This window comes from Saccopteryx leptura, chromosome 1, assembly GCF_036850995.1.
Source record: "Saccopteryx leptura isolate mSacLep1 chromosome 1, mSacLep1_pri_phased_curated, whole genome shotgun sequence".
Classification (NCBI taxonomy): Eukaryota; Metazoa; Chordata; class Mammalia; order Chiroptera; family Emballonuridae; genus Saccopteryx; species Saccopteryx leptura.
This window is the reverse complement of record NC_089503.1, coordinates 183,930,766-183,955,100: the sequence shown is the minus strand read 5'-3', so window position 1 is coordinate 183,955,100 and position 24,335 is coordinate 183,930,766. Positions and strand designations below refer to the sequence as shown.

Genomic DNA, 24,335 nt, shown 5'->3' with positions numbered 1-24,335 from the left:
GCAGAGCGTCGCCCCCTGGTGGGCGTGCCGGGTGGATCCCGGTTGGGTGCATGCGTGAGTCTGACTGTCTCTCCTCGGTTTCCAGCTTCAGAAAAAATACAAAAAAACAAAACAAACAAACAAAAAACACCTAAGCAGTTAAAATGAATACATTGTATTAGATTTTTTTTTTTTTTTTTCATTTTTCTGAAGCTGGAAACAGGGAGAGACAGTCAGACAGACTCCCGCATGCGCCCGACCGGGATCCACCCGGCACGCCCACCATGGGGCGACGCTCTGCCCACCAGGGGGCGATGCTCTGCCCATCCTGGGCGTCGCCATGTTGCGACCAGAGCCACTCTAGCGCCTGAGGCAGAGGCCACAGAGCCATCCTCAGCGCCCGGGCCATCTTTGCTCCAATGGAGCCTTGGCTGCGGGAGGGGAAGAGAGAGACAGAGAGGAAAGTGCGGCGGAGGGGTGGAGAAGCAAATGGGCGCTTCTCCTGTGTGCCCTGGCCGGGAATCGAACCCGGGTCCTCCACACGCTAGGCCGACGCTCTACCGCTGAGCCAACCGGCCAGGGCCATTGTATTAGATTTAAACTACTCATTATGCTCTGGTTTTCTTTGGTATTAATAAAAGTTCGAATGTAAAGAATGGATTTTTGATTGATAAAATAACTCTTGATAAGTCCCCAATTCAATGTCAAGTATTTCTGTCACTGACAAAGGCAAAATAAAAATGACAAAAGAATCATGAATAGCACCAGGCCAAAATTACTTTAATTAGGTAAGGCATGATCTACTTAACCAATCTTTATCTTAAAGGTAAACAGTTTATATAATTAGCACAGCATTAGACCTTCCCGAATAATAATGCTTTTTTCTTTTAAAGATTTTATTATTTATTGATTTTAGAGAGAAACGGAGGGAGAAAGGAGCAGGAAGCATCAACTCGTAGTTGCTTCTCATATATGCCTTGACTAGGCAAGCCCCGAGTTCCTAACTAGTGACCTCACTGTTCCTGGTTGAGGTTTTATCCACTGCACCACCACAGGTCACGCTCTTTTTTCCTTTTTAAATTATGGATCCCTAGCATAAAATTCAAATTTCCATAAGGTAGCACAAAGCCCTGTGATTTTAAGAAGTTTCCCTCTATTAATTAAAATGGAAGACTAAAATTATCTTAAAAGTTAGTAAAGGCAGTACCCAACTTTTCAAAAAGATTTAAGTTGAGTGCTTTGGTGAGAAATTCTCATGAGTACTGGTGATTAGATCTAACATACTATATTACCAATCAAAATTCAATGTTTCGAGAAATACAAACTTTCATTTTGGGGTGTCAGCAACACTTCTAATAAAGAAATCAAGTTCTCCTTTTTCCTACTTCTTGGGCCACAGATGGCTCCTGAGGCATAGGGCTAGAAATTACACAATAGGGATTATCAGGGTTAAGGCACTATAAAGCTAATTAGAGCCTGATACTGTAGCCCAGGGGTCCCCACATGCAGCCCCTTGAGGCCATTTATCTGGCCCCCGCTGCAATTCCAGAAGGGGCACCTCTTTCATTGGTGGTCAGTGAGAGGAGCACATTGACCATCTCATTAGCCAAAAGCAGGCCCATAGTTCCCATTGAAATACTGGTCAGTTTGTTGATTTAAATTTACTTGTTCTTTATTTTAAATATATTTGTTCCCGTTTTGTTTTTTTACTTTAAAATAAGATATGTGCAGTGTGCATAGGAATTTGTTCATAGTTTTTTTTTATAGTCCGGCCCTCCAACGGTCTGAGGGACAGTGAACTGGCCCCCTGTGTAAAAAGTTTGGGGACCCCTGCTGTAGCCTTTGGCTACTTTTCAGCTAGGCACTAGCTCTCAGGTTAACTCTTTCCTTTAATCCTAGAGATTAAAGATGACTACAGTTCCCTGTCCAAGCACCTTGAAGGTGGGTAGTGGGTGGGAAGGAAGAGGGCATTTCACATTGCTTTTGTACTTGAAGTGAGCAAACAGCTCTTTTATGATTCTTACTAATAACAATAGGAAAATATAAAAAAGCTTTAACGGCTCTTTCTTAAAATACTTCTCCATGCACTGTATTTCTTTCCAAATGGAAAGACATTGCTGTACCCAAATACTAATCAGTTTTAGGGCAATGGTTACTTTCAAATAAAAAAAGACTAGCACGTTAAAGGAGACTACTCAATTAAAGAGCAGAATTGCCAGGGAGGGAGAAAAACAGGATGAGGTAAGAAGAACCAGAGTGCTCACCATTTCTGTCAGTCTTCTCATGGAAGACGGATATTTGAATCAGCAATATTTAGGAAGAGTTGTTACTGTCTTGGGGCCAGCTAGCTACAAAAACTTGTCCCAAGTAGTCCCTGGCTTGAACTGGGGTAGACGAACTGGGAACTGCCCACATAGTCCAGTTAGGAAATAGCTGGAAGCTGCATTCTTTATTGACAGAATCAACCAAACAAACATTTGTGGCCGAGTTGGCCACAAGAAACCAACATAGCATATTGTGACATTAAAGTTAGACCTATTTAAATCTGGTTCCTTTTGACTCTTTCAGTTTTGTACAACGATTAGAGTAATTCTAAATGGAAACCACCGCACCCACATCACGCCTGTCCACTCAGTTTTTGGAGATAAACAGCTTGCTCAAAAATTTTTAAAAGATGATAGGCTAAAAGACAAAAAAAAATAATCAACTAAAATAAGCTATCAGGTCTAATCAAGAATGGCTTAATATTATTCATCCTCTTCTTTAAACATCTTACTTAAGTGCTTTATTAGACCTACTAGCTCAGGGTTCCCACCAAGCGCATCAATTTGTTTATAGGCTTTAGATTCAAGCTCTTTAAGAGTATTCCGAGTGTATTCAAAAGAACCTACATTCTCAAGATAATGGACACAGTATTTTTTAATATCTATGTTTTCGGTTCTCTGGCGCAAGATATTCTGCACCTGGGTGCTTTCAGGCCTCAACCAGATAGCATGAATAGTAGGGAATGAGAACTTCCCCTCTGTTAGATCTTCACAAAAGCTTTTGTTTTCATTATATTCTTTGGAGTGTAGATTAGCATAATCATCTCTAATTTGAAAAAACAAACCAAGTGTATCAAGTAGTGGCTTTAAATCTTCTTTGTAATCAGAGAACAACTGCATGAGACCTACTGCTAATCCAAAGAGACCCCCTGTCTTCTGCAGCACCATAGCTTTATATTCTTCTTCCGTGGGACAAGTGTAGTTATCTCTCCAATAAATATCTAGGCCTTGTCCCTGATGGAGCTCCAAAAGCTGGCGTGTAAAAAGCTTTACTGCATCTGGATGATCAAGGGTTAAGACTTTCTCTAAGCCAAGAAAATAAACATAATTGGCAGAATTGATGACAGATGGAATCCCGTAGATGCTGTGAGCCACTGGAAAGCCACGCCGGAGTTTTGAGTTGTCTTCAATATCATCAATAAGTAAACTGGCATTATGTAACATTTCTGTCACTTCAATGATAATCTAAAAAAGAAGACAAAAATTACATTTTTTTCATATTTGAACTATTAACAGATTATGAGGGTCTCAGGTGTCTTAGTTTCTAAAACTAGAAATTATTTAGCAAGCTCAATATAAAACAATATTTTGGCCCTGGCCAGTTGGCTCAATGGTAGAGCATCGGCCTCACATGTGGATGTCCTGGGTTCAATTCCCAGTCAGGGAACACCAGAAAAGCGACCATCTGATTCTCTACCCCACCTCTACCCCTTCTCTCTCTCTTCTCCTCCCGCAGCCATGGCTTGATTGATTTGAGTACATCAGCCCCAGGTGCTGAGGATGGCTCCCTGGAGCCTCTGCCTCAGGTGCTAAAAATAGCACAGTTGCTAGCATGGCCCAAGACTGGCAAAGTATTGGCCCAGGTGGGCGTTGCTGGATGGATCCTGGTTGGGACACATGCAGGAGTCTATCTTCCCTTCTTTCACTTGGAAAAGAAGAAAAAAAAAATTTAAAACCAATATTTTGCATGACCTTTTAACAGAATTAAGAGCTAGCATTTTTACGTGACCTCATTAATTTCTTGGGGATTACGAATAAGGTTATTAGAGCCCTGGCCAAGTGACTCAGTGGATAAAGCACAGAAGTCCTAGGTTTGATCCCTGGTCAGGGCACACAGGAAAACTGACTATCTGCTCTCTTCCTGTTCCTCTCCCCCTTTTCTCTCTCCTCCCCTCTCACAGCCAGTGGCTTGACTGGTTTGAGCGTTGGCCACAGGTGCTGAGGATAGCTTGGTTGGCTACTGATGGCGTCGGGCACTGAGGATAGCTTAGCTGATCTGAGCATCATCAGCCTTAGACAGGGGTTTCTGGGCAGGGCACATGTGGGAGTCTACCTCCTCTCACTTAAAAAATTTTTTTAAATGTAAGAAAAAAAGAATGAGGTTAGAATTGCTTAGATACCTGTAGCTTGTCTTCTGGAACTTTTAGCCAATGATTAAATGCCTGTGAAAGTTTAGTTCTCACTTGTTTACCTGCAATTAGAGAATAAAATTTGCCAATAAAATAATTCAATTGTTTTAAAAAATCAGAAAATTTTTTAAAAACAGATCAAACTGGATAAATCCAGCCCCATCAATCCATTACCCACTGCACAGCTTGCTTTCTACTGGTAAGCCCCTACCCACCCTTTCTGTTGAAATTCAAGTACCAAAAAGCACAACCTTAAAATCAGGGCAGGCAAAAGAGATTCTAAGGTATTTCAGCAACCCACTAGTAAGCTCACTACTTTCAACTTAATTTGTACCAACAATTTTAGAATGAAATGGGGGTTTTAGGAATTATGAGCTAATTCATTCATTTGCAAAGGATGCCAGTCTAGTTAGTGGCAACTAAACAGTACTGTCAATTTCAGAGAACATAAGTCTTTTTTATATAAATAAAAAAAAAACATTGATTTTTAGAGAGAGAGAGAGAAAGAGAAACACTGATTTGTTCCACTTATTGGTCCTGTCACTTTTTTTTTTTTTTTTCATTTTTCTGAAGCTGGAAACAGGGAGAGACAGTCAGACAGACTCCCGCATGCGCCCGACCGGGATCCACCCGGCACGCCCACCATGGGGCGATGCTCTGCCCACCAGGGGGCGATGCTCTGCCCCTCCGGGGCATCGCCATGTTGCGACCAGAGCCACTCTAGCGCCTGAGGCAGAGGCCACAGAGCCATCCCCAGCGCCCGGGTCATCTTTGCTCCAATGGAGCCTTAGCTGCGGGAGGGGAAGAGAGAGACAGAGAGGAAAGCGCGGCGGAGGGGTGGAGAAGCAAATGGGCGCTTCTCCTGTGTGCCCTGGCCGGGAATCGAACCCGGGTCGTCCGCACGCTAGGCCGACGCTCTACCGCTGAGCCAACCGGCCAGGGCACTGTTTTATTTTTGTATGCTCCCTAACCAGGGATTGAACTCACACCCTTGGCATGTAGGGGTGATGTTCTAACCAACTGAGCTACCTGGCCAGGGTGAGAACATAGGTATTTTTAATGAAATGTACATTGCTATTGAATTACTTCATATAGTCACTTCTCAAAATTATCTACTATAGCCCTGGCTGGATAGCTCAGTTGGTTAGAGCACAGTCCCCATATGCAAAGATTGCCAAAGGTCGCAGGTTCAATCCCAAATCAGGGCACATACAGAAACAGATCAATGTTTCTTTCTTTCTCCCTTCCTTTTTCTCTAAAATCAATAAATAAAAATTTAAAAAATTATCTACCATTCCTTTAAATTAGGGTTTTAGAGACTGGACAGCATTGGTGCTTTCCTACCAAAAAGTGAAACTACTATAGCCTTAAATATTCCCTTTTAACATCTGAGTTTGACAAGAACTATTAGTTTTCCAATATTCTTTTTCATTCTTGGAAAGCTCAAGAGCTATTTGGGTAGTAATTATCACCAGAAATAACTTTAGTCCAAATATAAAAGAATAGAAGACAAAAACCACAATCAGTTCATTTAATAAAAATGCTTTAGCCTGACCAGGGGTCGTACAGTGGCTAGCACATTGGCCTAGGAAACAGAGGACCCAGGTTCGAAACCCTGAGGTCACTGGCTTGAGTGTGGGCTCATCCAGCTTGAGCATTGGGGTTGCTGGCTTGAGCATGGGATCATAGACATGACCCCCTGGTCACTGGCTTGAGCCTAAAGTCGCTGGCTTGAGCAAGGGGTCACTGGCTCAGCTGCAGCCCCCCACCCCCATCAAGGTACACATAAGAAAGCAATCAATGAACAAGTAAGGTGCCACATGATGAACTGATGCTTCTCATGTTTCTCCCTTCCTATCTATCCGTTCCTATTTGTCTCTCTTGCTAAAACAAAAAACAAAAAAAACAACTTCAAAAGCTTCCTGCTAAAGTGAATTTACATTATATCCAAATTTCAGATTAGGTTTCAGGAAAATAGTTACACAAAAAGTTGCAGTAAACAAAAACAGTATTTTATAAGACCTATCTACATATTCTCTGTACCAATCACCTCAACAAATGAATACACAAACTTCCATGAGATATCCAAACAAGACAGTTTCACTTTCTGTGAGCAGTCTAAAGGAAGGCTCTCTTAGGGTTCAAGAGGTAGTTTTGCCTGGCCTGTGGTGGTGCAGTGGATAGTGTTGTCCTGGTGTCCTGGAACTGGCTGAGGTTGCCGGTTTGAAACCACGGGCTTGCCTGGTCAAGGCATATATGGGAGTTGGTGCTTTCTGCTCCTCCCCCTTCTCTCTCTCTCTGTCTCCCTCCCCACTTTCTAAAATGAATAAAAATAAAGTATTAAAAAAAAGCAGTCTCGGCCCTGGCCGGTTGGCTCAGCGGTAGAGCGTCGGCCTAGCATGCGGAGGACGCGGGTTCGATTCCCAGCCAGGGCACACAGGAGAAGCGCCCATTTGCTTCTCCACCCCTCCGCCGCGCTTTCCTCTCTGTCTCTTTCTTCCCCTCCCGCAGCCAAGGCTCCATTGGAGCAAAGATGGCCCGGGCGCTGGGGATGGCTCTGTGGCCTCTGCCTCAGGCGCTAGAGTGGCTCTGGTCGCAACATGGCGACGCCCAGGATGGGCAGAGCATCGCCCCCTGGTGGGCAGAGCATCGCCCCATGGTGGGCGTGCTGGGCGGATCCCGGTTGGGCTCATGCGGGAGTCTGTCTGACTGTCTCTCCCTGTTTCCAGCTTCAGAAAAATGAAAAAAAAAGCAGTCTCTTCTGTCTGCTAACTCTTAAGGTGAACATGGTCTGGATAGTAATTACATATTTTATACACTTGATCTACTTTTCAGTTTAACAAAGGTCATTTGGGCCATACTTATAGTGTAGCACTGTGTCAAGTACACGTATCACGTTACAAAGCAAGTTCAGAAGATGAACACAGACAATCAAAGTGGAGCCACATTTATGATTTCACTTCAGAATATATGTACTATAGGAAATTGCACAATCAATGGCTTAACAGGTACTGCAGTTTTTGTTTTTTAATTGAATTTATTGGGGTGTTACTGCAATTTTAATATATTTTTCCTCTGATCAGAGTCTAGGGCAGCGGTTCTCAACCTGTGGGTCGAACGACCAAAACACAGGGGTCGCCTAAATAAAATATGTATTTCCGATGGCTTTAGGCAACCCCTGTGTTTTGGTCGTTCGACCCCCACCGGGGTCGCGACCCATAGGTTGAGAACCGCTGGTCTAGGGTCTGTCTTGATCAGGGGTCCCCAAACTACGGCCCGCGGGCCGCATGCGGCCGGCCCCCTGAGGCCATTTATCCGGCCCCCACCGCACTTCCGGAAGGGGCACCTCTTTCATTGGTGGTCAGTGAGAGGAGCATAGTCCCCATTGAAATATTGGTCAGTTTGTTGATTTAAATTTACTTGTTCTTTATTTTAAATATTGTATTTGTTCCCGTTTTGGTTTTTTACTTTAAAATAAGATATGTGCAGTGTGCATAGGGATTTGTTCCTAGTTTTTTTTATAGTCCGGCCCTCCAATGGTCTGAGTGACAGTGAACTGGCCCCCTGTGTAAAAAGTTTGGGGACCCCTGGTCTTGATACTTGAAGTCCCCAAATAGTGTTTTGTTTTGCAAGAGAGAGAGACAAGAGAGAGATGAGAAGTATCAACTTGTAGTTGCATCACTTTAGTTGTTCATTAATTGCATCTCATATGTGCTTGACCATGGGGTGACCTTTGGGTTCAAGCCAGCGATCTCAAGATCATGTTGATCAACCCGTGCTCAAGCTGGCAACATTGGGGTTTCAAACCTGGGGCCTCAGTGTCCCAGGTTGATGCTGTATCCAATGTACCACCACTGGTCAGGCCCCAAAAATACCGCTTATAAAAATTAGGGAATATTTCAAAATGAATATGAAGCTATAAAATATCCCCTGATATTTGTGAGCAGTGTAGTTTTTTTACTTTTAAACTATTTATTGATTTTAGATAGGAAGGGGGGGAGAGACCGAGAGAGAGAGAGAGAGAGAGAGAAAGAAACATTGATTTGTTCCACTCATTTATGCATTCATTGGTTGATCCTTTTTTTTATTATTTATTTATTTATTTATTTTTTGCATTTTTCCGAAGCTGGAAATGGGGAGGCAGTCAGACAGATTCCTGCATACGCCTGACCAGGTTCCACCCGGCATGCCCACCAGGTCGATGCTCCGCCCCTCTGGAGCGTAGCTCTGTTGCATCCAGAGCCATCCTAGCACCTGAGGCAGAGGCCACAGAGCCATCCTCAGCGTCTGGGCCATCTTTGCTCCAATGGAGCCTCTGCTGCGGGAGGGGAAGAGAGAGACAGAGAGGAAGGAGAGGGGGAGGGGTGGAGAAGCAGATGGGCATTTCTCCTGTGTGCCCTGGCCGGGAATCAAACCCGGGACTCCTGCACGCCAGGCTGACGCTCTACCACTGAGCCAACCAGCCAGGGCCCATTGGTTGATTCTTGTATGTGCCCTGACCAGGGATCAAACCCACATCTTTGGCGTATTGGGGACAATCTACCAAACCAAGCTTCTCAGTCAGGTTCCCCAAATAGTTTCTAATAGAGGCTAGCCACAGAAATCCTTCAAAAGTAAAACAAACCTGACCAGGCAGTGGCGCAGTGGATAGAGCGTCGGACTAGGATGTGGAAGGACCCAGGTTCGAGACCCCGAGGTCGCCAGCTTGAGCGCGGGCCCATTTGGTTTGAACAAAAGCTTACCAGCTTGGACCCAAAGTCGCTGGCTCGAGCAAAGGGTTACTCGGTCTGCTGTAGCCCCCCCCCCCCCCCCCCCCCCCCGGTCAAGGCACATATGAGAAAGCAATCAATGAACAACTAAGGTGTCACAACGAAAAACTAATGATTGATGCTTTTCATCTCTCTCCGTTCCTGTCTTTCTGTCCCTGTCTATCCCTCTCTTTGATTCTCTGTCTCTGTTAAAAAAAAAAAAAAAAAAGGTAAAACAAACAGTAATTAGTTTTCTTTTTTTGTTTGTTTGTTTGTGGTTTTTTTTTTTAAGACCTTAAAATTACCAACTCCATCTCCGTGGCCCCTCTTCTTCCTCTACTCTCAAGCTCACCCTGCACCTCCCCCAGCAAAGGCCTGAGGACCTACAGTAGGGCAAATAAGCAAACATCAACTTCATTAATTTCAGAAAGTCCTAATATCCATAATTTTTAATTATATTTTATTAGCAAGAGTAATTTTATTTTTTTCCCAATGATTTGATAGGAAGGGAGAGAGAGGGAGAGAGAGGGCAGGAAAGGGACAGAGAAAAAGAGGAAAAGACAGAAAGGGAGAGGAGGAGGAGAAGGAGGAGAGAGGAGATGGTGGGGGGGGGCAAACTTCAACTGTTGTTCCACTAGGTACACCCACTGATTGTTTCTCATATGTGCCCTAAGGCTCAAAGCAGTGACTTTGGGGTCAATCTGGCACCCTTGGGGATAAGCTGGCAACCTCAGTGCTCCGAAACAACGCTCTACCCACTGTACCACTGGCCAGGGCCTAAGAGTAACTCTATAACAGAATGAACATTCTGGCCCAACACTAAGTCACTTTAGTAACTCTGAAGCTCTCTGTGAAAAATAGGTTTATTATGCATACCACAACTTTCTATTTCTTTAGGTTATATTCTATATTGGTGCAAGAGTATATTTGATTAAAATGTGAGATAGCCCTGGCCAGGTGGCTCAGTTGGTTGAAAAGTTTCCCTGACATGTATAGGTTGTGGGTTCGATCTGGTCAGGGCATATACAAGAATCAACCAGTGGTGGCATTAATAAGTGGAACAATGAACCAATGTTTCTGTCTCCCTCTCTTCCTCTCTCTCTCAAATCAATAAATTTTTTAAAAAAGGTGAGATACCACATGAGATTTACTTATTTAAAAACAACAACAGGCCCTGGCCGGTTTGCTCAGTGGTAGAGCGTCGGCCTGGCGTGCAGGAGTCCCAGGTTCGATTCCTGGCCAGGGCACACAGGAGAAATGCCCATCTGCTTCTCCACCTCTCCCCCCTCTCCTTCCTCTCTGTCTCTCTCTTCCCCTCCCGCAGCCGAGGCTCCACTGGAGCAAAGTTGGCCCGGGCGCTGAGGATGGCTCTGTGGCCTCTGCCTCAGGTGCTAGAATGGCTCTGGTTGCAACAGAGCGACGCCCCAGATGGGCAGAGCATTGCGCCCTGGTAGGCATGCCAGGTGGATCCTGGTCGGGCGCATGAGGGAGTCTGTCTGACTGCCTCCCCGTTTCCAACTTCAGAAAACTACAAAAAACAAAAAAACAAAAACAAAAATACTGATTTTAGAGAAAGAGGAAAGAGCAAGAGAAAGTGAGAGAGAGAGACATTAATTTGTTGTTCCACTTATTTACACACTCATTGATTGACTCTTGTATGTGTCCTGACTGGGGATGAAAGCTACAACCTTGGTGTATTGGGACAATGCTCTAAGCAACTGAGCTACCTGGCCAGAACTATGTATTTCCTTTCTTTCTTTCTTTCTTTCTTTCTTTTTTTTGAGACAGGAATATTGAGCTGCTCCTATATGTGCCTTGACCAGGGAATTGAACTGGCAACCTCTGTGCTCCAGGACAGCACTCCAATCAAGTGAGCTATCCAGCCACGGCTTAATCTTTTTTATTGATTGATTTTTAGAGGAACAGAAAGAGGAATGGAGAAAAATGGAAGGGAGAATGGTAGCATTCATTTGTTATTTCACTCAGTTGTGCATTCATTGGTTGCTTTCCATTTGTGCCTTGACCGAAGATTGAACCTGCAACCTTTGGAATGATGCTCTTAACCGACTGAGCTAACTGGCCTGGGCCCAGGGCTATATACAGTGTGTCCGTAAAGTCATGGTGCACTTTTGACCGGTCACAGGAAAGCAGCAAAAGACGATGTGAAAGCTGCACCAAATAAAAGGAAAACTCCCCCAGTTTCATACCTATTCGGTGCAGTTTGATGTGGGCTCACGCACAGATTTTTTAGGGCACCTTAGGTAGCTATCCCGTATAGCCTCTACAGACTCGTCACTGACTGATGGCCTACCAGAACGGGGTTTCTCCACCAAACTGCCGGTTTCCTTCAACTGCTTATCCCACTGAGTAATGTTATTCCTATGTGGTGGTGCTTCGTTATAAACGCGCTGATATTCACATTGCACTTTGGTCACGGATTCGAATTTACTGAGCCACAGAACACACTGAGCTTTCCTCTGTACCATCCACATCTCTACTGGCATGGCCGTGGGCTGCTCCGCTGTATACACGGTGTTACGTCATCATCTGTGCATGCGCACATGCTGCCACATCATCCTACAGAAACTGGGAGGGTTTTCCTTTTATTTGGTGCAGATTTCACATTTCTATCATCTTTTGTTGCTTTCCTGTGACCGGTCAAAAGTGCACCATGACTTTACGAACACACTGTATTTTCAAAAACACCTTTATTAATGACACATATTTTTAAAAAGCCCATCCCCTGATCATGAGCTAAAAAAAAAAAGAAAAACAGAAAATCCACCTCCCTGTGCTCACTTCCTCTCAATAAAAAGGGGGGGGGGGATAAATAAATAAATAAAAAGGGGGAAAAAGTCAAAGTAAAAAAAACCCCAAAATACTGAAAAACAAAAATACCCCCAAACCAAGGGTAAAGAGGAATTTACACTGAAGCTGCTGACTACGGAAACTGCAAAGAAAGACACTCAAAACAGAAAAAGAGATTGACCTTTGTTGGCAAAGTGGATAGAGCTTCAACTTAGAAGACTAAGGTAACGGTTGGAACTCTGGGCTTACCCAGTCACAGCAGATACGACAAGGAAGTAATGAACAGCTAAAGTGAAGCAACTATAAGTTAATACTTCTTGTTGTACCCTCTGCCCCATAAAATCAATAAATAAAATCCTTTTTTTGAGAGAGAAACAGACAGACAGGAAGGGAGAGAGATGAGAAACATTAACTCATATTTGTGTCGCTTTAGTTGTTCATCAATTGCTTCTCATGTGTGCCTTGACTGGGGGGCTCCAGTAGAGCTAGTGACCCTTTGCTCAAGCCAGTGACCTTGGGCTCAAGCCAACAACCATGGGACCATGTGGATGATCCCATGCTCAAGCCAGCAACCCCGTACTCGAGCTGGCAACCTCAGGGTTTCAAACCTCAGATCTTAGCATCCAGGTTGACACTCAACCCACTGCGCCACCTGTCAGGCTAAAATCTTTAAATAAATAGAAAAAGAAACATAAAGGAAACAAAGTAGAGCACCAGTCAATCTGGAGGGGAAGGACTGTGAAAATTAAGGAGAAGATGGAGGGAAAGTAACAAGCATAAAGGTTCGGTATCCTTCCAGAGCCCTGGGTTAAAATAAAATAATTTTAAAAAAGGAATAACCCTTCTGACCACACATGTCCACCTCCGTGGGTAGTCCCTAAGGGGGAGAAGTGAGACAGGGAAATGTGGGGAACAGTTGGACAGCTGAGTCCATGGTGAATCCCCAGAGTGTATGAACAGCCTCCTGACTCACTCCCTGAACCTTCCCCTACTCTCCAAAGCAGGTCCTTCCTTAGCAACTAGTTAAGAGATTCTCCTCTACTTTCAGAGAATATAAATATATAGTTTTTATACTTATTTTTCATCATCTGTTTTTTAAATGTCATGTTATAATTTAAAATATTACTTCCAGATGAAGATTAAAGAAGTGTTATAGAAGTTAATTACGTAGGGTAATAACCACTACAGTTAAAATTTAATTAACTATAGGTAGTCCTTGCTATTGCACAGTAGCTGAATGTCTGGAGTGGGAGATCCTCCTTAGACTCCTGTCAGTACTGATAACTGGTTCCAGCCAGTGTTTGCCAACTTGTTACAAAAGAAGTCCAGCAACAGATGGGTAGAGTGCAGGAGAAACAATAATATGTTTCTCAATGGAAGACCCTGAAATAAGTAAACCTACTGGCTGCTGAATAAATGTCACTCAAAAGCAGTCTCTTGGATTTTTCTCAAAACAGTAGGCTACTTTCCCTTTGCATTTTCCATTTCTGTCTTCCCTCCATTATTTTGAAGCACTGACCTTGGCAGGTGTGTCTCCATTAGGGGCTACCATAATAAAAGTGACACTATGCACAATAGTTTCCAAGGTGTCCCTAGGTTCCACACTTCCATCTATGATAACCATATTTATCTCCCCTAGACTCACTGAAGAATAGAAATGCACAAAACTCTGGCTGGGTAGCTAAATTAGTTAGAGTATCATCCCAATACACCAAGGTTGCAGGTTCAATCCCGGGTCAGGGCACATACAAGAATCAAACAATGAATGCACAAGTAAGTGGAACAACAAATCAATGTTTCTCTCCCTCTCCCTTCTTCTCTAAAATCAATAAATAATTAAAAAAAAAGAGTAGAAACGTTCATATTACCACTGAGGTGTGCCGAAAAGAAAGGCATTCACTTTAGAACAGAAATGAAAATGTGTTTATTGTGATTAAGTTGAGAACATCATTTTATCACAACTCATTATTTCTTTAATTAAACTTTTTTTTTTTCATTTTAATTTTTTTAGCATCAAGAGACAGAGAGGAAGAGAGAAAGAAGGAGAGAGGAGAGAGGAGCATAACTTGTTGCTTCATTTTAGTTGTTTATTGACTGCGTCTAGTATGCGCCTTGACGGAGGAGTTCAAGCCGAGCCAGCACATGCTTGCTCAAGCCAGTGACCCTGTGCTCAGCCTGGTGAGCCTGACCTTAGGCCGGCAACTTTAGAGTTTCCAAATGGGAACCTAGAATTCTGACTTGATGCTCTATCTACTGTACTACCACTAGTCAGGCTGCATAAATTTTTTAATTGTACTTTGGCTTAAAAAAAATTTTTTTTATTAACTTTTAGAGAGAGGAGAGAGGAGAGAGAAAAATAGGGAGAGCTTGACCAGGCGGTGGTGCAGTGGATAGAGCATCGGACTGGGATGCGGAGGACCCAGGTTCGAGACCCAGAGGTCGCCGGCTTGAGCACAGATTTGGTTTGAGCACGGGTTCACCAGCTTGAACCCAAGGTCACTGGCTTGAGCAAGGGGTCACTCGGTCTGCTGTAGCCCCCCAGTCAAGGCACATGTGAGAAAGCAATCAATGAACAACTAAGGTGCTGTAACAAAGAACTGATGCTTCTCATCTTTCTCCCTTCATGTCTGTCTGTCCCTATCTGTCTTTCTCTGTCTCTGACACACACACACACACACACACACACACACACATACACACACATAAGAAGAGTGAAAAACAGCAAGTATCAACTCATAGTAGTTGTTTCCAGTATATGCCTTGATCAGGCAAGCCCAGGGTTTCGAACCAGTGACCTCAGTGTTCCAGGTCAATGATTTATCCACTGTGCCACCACAGGGCAGGCCTGCACCTTGGCTTTAAAATAAATAAATAAATAAATTATATATATATATATATATATATATATATATATATATATATATATAATTAAATTTAGAGAGAGAAAGAGGAAGAGAAAAATTGATAGATATGTTATTCCACTTATTCATGCATTCAGTGGTTGATTCTTCTATGTGCCCTGACCAGGGATTGAACCTGCAACCTAAGCATATTGGGATGATGCTGTACCCAAATGAGCTATGTGGCCAGGGCTATATAAATTTTTACTCAATATTATCATTTTTCCAAAGTTAAAAAATATATCAAGACTAACCCAGTGGTGGCGCAGTGGATAGAGCATCTGAGTGGGATGCGGAGGACCAGGTTCGAGACCCTGAGGTCGCCAGCTTGAGTGCGCGCTTATCTGGGTTTTCTTTTTTTTTTTTGTATTTTTCCAAGGCCAGAAACGGGGAGGCAGTCAGACAGACCCCCACATGCGCCCGACCGGGATCCACCCGGCATGCCCACCAGGGGGTGATGCTCTGCCCATCCAGGCATCGCTCTGTTGCAACCAGAGCCACTCTAGCGCCTGAGACAGAGGCCACAGAGCCATCCTCAGCGCCCGGGCAAACTTTGCTCCAATGGAGCCTCGGCTGCGAGAGGAGAAGAGAGAGACAGAGAAGAAGGAGAGGGGGAAGGGTGGAGAAGCAGATGGGTGCCTCTCCTGTGTGCCCTGGCTGGGAATCGAACCTGGGACTCCTGCACGCCAGACCGACACTCTACCACTGAGCCAACCGGCCAGGGCCGGGATTATCTGGTTTAAGCAAAGCTCACCAGCTTAGACCCAAGGTCGCTGGCTTGAGCAAGGGGTTACTCCGTCTGCTGTAGCCCTATGCTCCAGGCACATATGAGAAAGCAATCAATGAACAACTAAAGTGCCACAATGAAAAACTAATGATTGATACTTCTCATCTCTCTGCATTCTTGTCTGTCTGTCCCTATCTATCCCTTTCTCTGACTCTCGCTCTGTCTCTGTAAAAATAACAAAAAACAGACAAAATATATCAAAATAAAATATACACATACACATAAACATGATAAGGCAGGTGTAACTATAGGAAGCCATGTCCGGGTGGCCCATCTTTATATAATAATTGCATTATGCTTTTAAATAATGTGATTTTAGATGCATTACTATTTGGCTCTTACGGAAATTAGTAGTGTAAGAAATGAAGTGTGTGTGTGATAGTGGAAAACATGAATGTGGAAGGTAAGTGAAGCTTTTTGTTGTACAAACTGGCATAGTTTCCCTAATCTATACAGTAGGGAATAGCAATATGTGGCATCCATAAAGAATAAAATCTCAGTGTTCTCTTTCTTGGGAGAATGCCCATACCCTTCTTCCTTCTCAGGTGTGTATCTCTTAAACTCTAAGGGTCCCCAAGAGACTTGCAACCAGGGAGGCAGTGGGCAGCAGCGGATTTTCCCAGGCTAAAAACACCTGAAGCCTGTCTCCAAGGCCCCCTTTTCTCTGACTTTTTAGTGAAACAACTGCAGCCCCACCTTAGTTCACTTCTTTCACTGTGACTTTTATTTCTAATGAGCCAAAGCAGGCCCACCTAGGCTCTCTCCTGTTGCTTCTTCTGTCCTAAGCTCTTCCTTATTTCACTGTCCCCAGCTTTAATAAATGCACTCTCAAAATCAAATCAAAATGAAACAAAATCTCCGCCTGACCTGTGGTGGCGCAGTGGGATAAAGCGTCGACCTGGGACGCTGAGGTTGCCTGTTCGACATCCTGGGCTTGCCCGGTCAAGGCACATATGAGAGTTGATGCTTCCTGCTCCCCCCTTTTCTCTCTCTTTCTCTCTCTATCCTCTCTGAAAACTGAACAAAACAAAATCTCCAAAAAGGTACTCAAATGTTTTAGGTACTTTTATTATTATTATTTTTTGGTATTTTTCCAAAGCCAGAAACGGGGAGGCAGTCAGACAGACCCCCGCATGCGCCCGACCGGGATCCACCCGGCAAGCCCACCAGGGGGCGACGCTCTGCCCACCAGGGGGCGATGCTCTGCCCCTCCAGGGCGTCGCTCTGTTGCGACCAGAGCCACTCTAGTGCCTGGGGCAGAGGCCAAGGAGCCATCCCCAGCGCCCGGGCCATCTTTGCTCCAATGGAGCCTCGGCTGCAGGAGGGGAAGAGAGAGACAGAGAGGAAAGAGAGGGGGAGGGGTGGAGAAGCAGATGGGCGCTTCTCCTGTGTGCCCTGGCCGGGAATCGAACCCGGGACTTCTGCACGCCAGGCCGACTCTCTACCACTGAGCCAATCGGCCAGGGTTTTTTTTTTTGTTTTTTTTAACAGAGACAGAGAGTGAGTCAGAGAGAGGGATAGTAGACAGGGACAGACAGACAGGAACGGAGAGATGAGAAGCATCAATCATTAGTTTTTTTTTTTGTATTTTTCTGAAGCTGGAAACAGGGAGAGACAGTCAGACAGACTCCCGCATGCGTCCGACCGGGATCCACCCAGCACACCCACCAGGAGCAACGCTCTGCCCACCAGGGGGCGATGCTCTGCCCCTCCGGGGCATCGCTCTGCTGCGACCAGAGCCACTCTAGCACCTGGGGCAGAGGCCAAGGAGCCATCCCCAGCGCCCGGGCCATCTTTGCTCCAATGGAGCCTTGGCTGCAGGAGGGGAAGAGAGAGACAGAGAGGAAGGGGGGGGGTGGAGAAGCAAATGAGCGCTTCTCCTATGTGCCCTGGCCGAGAATCGAACCCGGGTCCCCCCGGCACGCCAGGCCAACGCTCTACCGCTGAGCCAACCGCCAGGGCCAATCATTAGTTTTTCATTGCGCGTTGCAACACTTTAATTGTTCATTGATTGCTTTCTCATATATGCCTTGACCGTGGGCCTTCAGCAGACCAAGTAACCCCTTGCTCGAGCCAGCGACCTTGGGTCCAAGCTGGTGAGCCTTGCTCAAACCAGATGAGCCCGCGCTCAAGCTGGCAACCTCAGGGTCTCGAACCTGGGTCTTCCGCATCCCAGTTCGACGCTCTATTCACCGTGTCACCATCCAGTCAGGCGGCACTTTTATTTTTTAGCTATGTCATATACTTGGATTTTTTTATTTTTATTTTTTTTATTTTTTTATTTTTTGTATTTTTTTTCTGAAGCTGGAAACAGGGAGAGACAGTCAGACAGACTCCCGCATGCGCCCGACCAGGATCCACCCGGCACGCCCACCAGGGGGCAATGCTCTGCCCCTCCGGGGCGTCGCTCTGCCGCGACCAGAGCCACTCTAGCGCCTGGGGCAGAGGCCAAGGAGCCATCCCCAGCACCCGGGCCATCTTTGCTCCAATGGAGCCTTGGCTGCGGGAGGGGAAGAGAGAGACAGAGAGGAAGGAGGGGGGCGGGGTGGAGAAGCAAAATGGGCGCTTCTCCTATGTGCCCTGGCCGGGAATCGAACCCGGGTCCCCCGCATGCCAGGCCGACGCTCTACCGCTGAGCCAACCGGCCAGGGCCATACTTGGATATTTTTAAAAGGTTACTTCAAAAATGTCCCTTTTAGCTGACCAGTCAGGCGGTACTTTTATTTTTTAGCTATGTCATATACTTGGATATTTTTAAAAGGTTACTTCAAAAATGTCCCTTTTAGCTGACCAGTCAGGCGGTACTTTTATTTTTTAGCTATGTCATATACTTGGATATTTTTAAAAGGTTACTTCAAAAATGTCCCTTTCAGCCTGACCGGGCGGTGGCGCAGTGGATAGAGCGTCGGACTGGGATGCGGAAGACCCAGGTTCGAGACCCTGAGGTCGCCAGCTTGAGCGCGGGCTCATCCGGTTTGAGCAAGGCTCACCAGCTTGGACCCAAGGTCACTGACTCGAGCAAGGGGTTACTTGGTCTGCTGAAGGCCCACGGTCAAGGCACATATGAGAAAGTAATCAATGAACAACTAAGGTATTGCAACAAAAAACTAATGATTGATGCTTCTCATTTCTCTCCATTCCTGTCTGTCCCTATCTATCCCTCTCTCTGTCTCTGAAAAAAAAAAAGTCCCATTTAAGAACAAAGAATTATTCTTCCTATATGTTTCACCATAAATAGAAAAATGTTAAGAGCTGGTGAATCTAACCTTTTCTATATGCTATTTGAATGACCACTACTATATAAAAAGAACCTTACATGGACAGTAACTGAACTGCTACCTGGTAATTGAAGCAAGTACTTGTAGGGTTCTAGAAGAATTCTTTGAACTGTTTCTTGAGTCTGTTCCATTGTTCTTGAATTTCAAAGCTGATCTGTTAAGAAAAGAAACATAAATATGATCTCAGTAAGTAAATTATCTTTGGCTGTCAAACTGAAAAGGTATTTGTATCTCAAGGTGATTTTGTAAAGCCAGACTTTGTTTAATTTAATTTCCTTCCTTTCTTCCTTCCTTCATTCATTCATTCTTCTTTTCCAGGTGAGAGGAGAGTGAAAGAGAGACAGACTCCCACATGCGCCACCCCCAACCAGTATCCACCCTGCAATACCTTTCTGGGGCTGATGCTCTGCCTACCTGGGGCCATGCTCCCAACCAAGCTATTTTTAGCGCCTGAGGTATAGGTTCCATGGAGCCATCCTCAGTGCACCCATGGATGCGCTTGAACCAATAGAGCCATGGCTGCAGGAGGGGAAGAGAAAGAGAGAGAGAGAAAGGAAGAGAGGAAGAGAGAGAGAGGAAAGAAGGAAGGAAGGAAGGAAGGAAGGAAGGAAGGAAGGGAGGGAGGGAGGGAGGGAGGGAGGGAGGGTAGGAGGGAGGGAGGGAGGGAGGGGAGGTGGGGAGGAGGGGAGGAAGAAGCAGTTTGTTGCTTCTACTGTGTGCCCTGACCAGGAATCAAACCTGGGACATTCACATCCCAGGATGATGCTCTACCACTGAACCAACTGGCAAGGGCCAGACTTTGTTTCATTTTAAAAGAAAATTCTACACATATGAAATCTTGAAAATAATATGCTAAGTGAAAGAAGCCAGTCACAGAAGACCACATATTGTTATGATTCCATTTATAGTATATGAACTATTCAAAACAGGCAAATCTATAGTTACAGAAAGTAGATAGTAATTGTCTACAGTTAGGATAGGGGAATAGGGAATGATTGCTAATGAGAGCAATGTTTCTTTTCGGGGCATCAAAACGTTTTAAAATTAGACTGTGGTGGCAGTTGCACAACCCAGTGAGTATACTAAAACCCACCTAATTATATATATATATATATTTTTAAATTATTTATTTATTTATTCATTTTTAGAGAGGACAGAGAGAGGGAGAGAGACAGAGAGAGAGAGAAGGGGGGAGGAGCTGGAAGCATCAACTCCCATATGTGCCTTGACCAGGCAAGCCCAGGGTTTCGAACCGGCGACCTCAGCATTTCCAGGTCGACATTTTATCCACTGCGCCACCACAGGTCAGGCCTAATTATATATTTTATTTTATAATTTTTATTTATTGATTTTAGAGAGGGAGAGAAGGGGGGGAGAAAGAAAGAGAGAAGAAGAGAAAGATTGATCTGTTCCTGTCTGTGCCCTGACTGGGGATTGAACTGGCAACCTGCACTTCGGGATGATGCTCCAACCAACCGAGCTATCTGTCCAGGGCTAACTGTATACTTTAAATGGGTGAACTATGCATGTAAATTATATCTCATTTTAAAAAAAGAAAAGTTTTCATTCAAGTGATTGGTAAAGTGTTTACCTGAATTTTAAGTTACATAACTTATATTGCAAAACTTATAGCTATAAATCTATATTAAGCCTTTCCTACTTAATCATAAAAGGCTTATATTGTTCTATCAAATCAATGTTAAAGCAAATCCAGAGAATTAGCTTCTTCTATATTTGATTATATAATTAGTAAATATACCTTTTTCTATGAGCAGTAAGACAAATATATGTTATATACTGCCATGGTATATTATTCAGAATTTTACATTTACTTCAATATTTTCCAGCATAACGCTCATAGTCTTCCTAAAATTCTCCTTTACTACTGAACCTGCACTCTCTCTGTAAAAACCCATTATTTTTATTGGTCTTCACATTAGTTTTCTGATTGCTCTGACATCTTTAGCACATTTTAGGAGGTTTTCTCCCCTTTTATAAGCTTTCTTTTGCTTCTTGGGACAATGATTTGGTCTTTAGGATCATGAGCCTGAAGAATTGAAAAGTGTGGTTTTTTTCCATTTAACATTTTTATTTTTAATTTATTGTGTTGACATGGTTTCGAGTGTCCCACAAAAAGGGTTGTTGTTTTTCTTTTTAAACTGTTTTATTTATTGATTTTAAAAAGAGAGGAAGGGGAAGGGGGGGGCAAGAGAGAAAGACAGACAGGAACATCAATCTGTTCCTCCTTTATGTGCCCTGACCCAGGATCTAAGCAGCAACCTTTGTGTTTCGGCTGACAAGAAAAGTGTGTTTTTTGTATTTTACTCTAGAGTATGTAGGAGAAATAATCAATAAAACATCAGCATTGAACCAAAGGAAATCATCTTAGTAATATGATTTCAAAGGGAAACATCACATACAGAAATTTTTTACATCTGCCTTGACCAATAATTTATACTAATACTAAGTATATCACAAGGGAAATAAAGTCCAGAAAATATTTTGAAATAATCCAAAAACGAATTTAGTAGAACTTATTACCTATACTGCTTAAGCTTTGACATAGGTTATCTCATTCTTAAGAAATTAAAGAAGGTAACATACAGGAAGAGTAACTGCTCAGGTAAAGGATAATTATTAACGGACACAATGGTAGAATAACAAAAAGCATCTCTTACCTACCGTAGTTCTCTAAACCAATTAGTACCCATTTCTTACACAACTCAGTTAAGAGCAAAAATCATGTTTATCTTTTTCACAGTTTCCAGAATACATTTGACTTAAAAAAAAAAAAAAAGAACCTGGAAAGAGTGTCGGCCTGCTATATGGAAGTCCTGGGTTGGATTCCTGCTCAGGGCACACCAGAGAAATGACCATCTCCTTCTCCACCCCTCTCTCTCTCCCTTCTCTCCTTCTTCCCCTCCTGCAGCCAGTGGCTTGATTGGTTCAAGTGTGGCCCCGGGCACTGAGGATAGCTCAGTTAGTCTCAGGGCATCAGTCTCGGGTGATAAAAATAGCGTGGTATTTGAGCATCAGCCTTAGAAGGGGTTATCGATGGATCCTCATCGGGGGAAATATGAGAGTCTGCCTCACTATCTTACCTCCTCTTGCCTTAAAAAACAAAAATCAATGAGACCAACTTTTAAGAATTTTCTTTCATCTCTAGGTAACATGTAACTCTGTTGTACAGAAATCAGAGCCTAACCTTTGTTTCAATTCTTAGCACTTTAGTTGATGTTTTATTTTGTGACTTAAAATACTAGTTTATGAATTTTTTAAAATTATTTTTTCCTTTTCTCACTGGTAAGTTTAAAAACACCCATCTAACAAGTCAATTTATGGTTTCTATCCCAGATGACTGTTTATACACAGTATTCTCAGCAGTGGGAAAACATAGGAACCTCAATTTTTCTAGGTACAGTATTGGAAAACAATGTGTTCTGTGTCTTCTTAAGAATCTGAGGAGCACAGTGGTAGCACAGTGGATAAAGCATCGACCTGGAATCCTGGGTTGCTAGTTCGAAACACTGTTCTTGCCTGATCAAATCATATACGACAAACAACTACCTATAAGCTAATGCTTCCTGTTTCCCCTCCGCCTTTATCTCTCCTCTCTCTAAAATCAAGAAATAAAATCTTAAAAAAAAAGTCTGAGTTCTACACACTGTGGCATGTGATCTAACCAGCCTCTTTTAAAAAAATTAATTTTTAAAATTTATTGATTTCAAAGAGAGAGGGAGAGAGACAGGAACATTGTTCCTGTATGTGCTCTGACCAGGAATCAATCGAACAGGCAACCTCTGCGCCTCTGGGTTGGATGCTCTTAACCAACCCAGCTATCCAGCCAGGGTCTCTAATTTCAGCTATCTTACGAAGAGGCACTAATTTATTACTTGAACTCTATTATTTTTATATTGAATAACACAAAAGAATGCCTATGTAAGTCTGAAACCACTCATTTGCAAACTAAAACTACTTTAAATCTGTTCAAACAATGGACAGATTAAAAATACAAAGATTCTCCCCTCTGTGTGACTACTGCAGTAACTTCCTCGTCGTGTTACTTGTGTTAGTGATCTTTGCAAAATCCAAATCTTCAAAGGGGAGTCTATCTCCCTTTCGACAGAACAAAATCCCTTAACACAGTGTGTAAGGTTCTGTGCCCCCACCCCTATGACCCCAGTTCCTTATATTTCAAAAGCTTCCTTTTGTCAGGAGGCTTACAAACGTGTTGTTCTGTCTTCCCTTTGGTTAACTCCTGCCAACCCTTCAACTCTCAAGTCGATCTTCACTTGCTGGGAGAGGGGGGAGCCCTCTCTTAGGTCCCAACGCCAAATTCCCTATCTCATATTCCTGTCACCACATAACTCTGCTCTGTAGCACTCATTGCTGTTGCAATTTCACACTCGCTTGTATCCATTAATATCGGTATGTCTCACCAGTTCTTCCACGTGGTAGGGGCTGCTCAGTAAACATGCGTTGCAGTGGTTTTCAACCTTTTTACACATGGGGAGCAGAGAAAATAGAATAACTTCGGGACCCCTAAGGCAGGAATCACCCTAAGCATAAGCGAATTCGCCTAAGATCACTGGGTCTATAGTCTTCATACAATAGCAGGATGGTTAACTCTTTCCTAGACCAACATGAAGTTTCTGGTTGACCGGCTGACCAGCGGTTGACAAACACTATTAGATGATAAAATCCGGCATACACTTGCACATAAAAAATGAAAATATCAAGGGAATGGTCTGGTCTCAGAATGGCTAAATATAGACATACAAATGTAAGCGCAGGGAACCCTTCCACTCAACTCCGGGAGATGACGGGTCTGCAGAAAACGCCGGAGATGCGGGCGGGGGATTTAAACAACTCCGAGGCTGATTTTCAACAGCGGCTTGGCAGAGAGCCTCCAGGTCTACTCAGTCAGTAGAACTGCAGGGTCCAAGAGACTGCTGCTTCCTCCGACTCAGATGCTCCCTTTCGTCCGCTCTGTCCCCTCCTGCTCCTCCCTGTCTCCAGCAAGGAGACAGATAATTCATACACAATCCGGTTCAGCATCCGGGTCCTCACCCTCCGTCTTTCTTTACTTCAGGCTCCGCCCTCCTCCCCATCCGGGTCCCCCCAGCCCACACCACAGCCGCTCACGGTTCAACGATGAGATCACAGCTTTCGCGCCGCCGGTCTGGGAGTAGCAGTACCCAAGCATCAACTTCCTACTGTGTAGTTCAAACCACTGCTCCTTCTGACGCCTACATGAAATTACTCCCACTACTTCATCACAGAACTCTCCGCCCTCCTCAGCCGCCCACAACACTGCATTACTCTGTGCAAGAAATTGCGCCATCCCGGTCACACTGCGCAGGCGCTGTTGCTGCCTCCCAG

At 44.1% G+C, this 24,335-nt stretch overlaps 1 protein-coding gene and 1 non-coding gene across 9 annotated transcripts; one reads left to right on the top strand and one right to left on the bottom strand.

Moving 5' to 3' along the window:
* Positions 1-741: 741 nt before the first annotated feature.
* GGPS1 (geranylgeranyl diphosphate synthase 1) lies at positions 742-24,335 on the bottom strand. Of its 8 annotated transcripts, none has more exons than XM_066382393.1 (5): positions 24,099-24,333; positions 23,393-23,449; positions 19,012-19,107; positions 4,424-4,494; positions 742-3,488 (listed from the first exon to the last, which is right to left on the bottom strand). In XM_066382393.1, exons 3-5 carry the CDS (start codon positions 19,082-19,084, stop codon positions 2,727-2,729), a joined length of 906 nt encoding a protein of 301 aa, XP_066238490.1. In that variant the 5' UTR covers positions 19,085-19,107; positions 23,393-23,449; positions 24,099-24,333; the 3' UTR covers positions 742-2,726. The 8 variants fall into 8 exon arrangements, with proteins under 8 accessions (XP_066238490.1, XP_066238508.1, XP_066238538.1 ...); XM_066382411.1 differs by having other exon boundaries at positions 19,015-19,107; positions 24,099-24,331; XM_066382441.1 differs by lacking the exon at positions 4,424-4,494 and having other exon boundaries at positions 19,015-19,107; positions 24,099-24,335.
* TRNAV-CAC (transfer RNA valine (anticodon CAC)) lies at positions 3,615-3,692 on the top strand. The gene has a single exon. It is a non-coding gene; the product is annotated as a tRNA-Val (tRNA).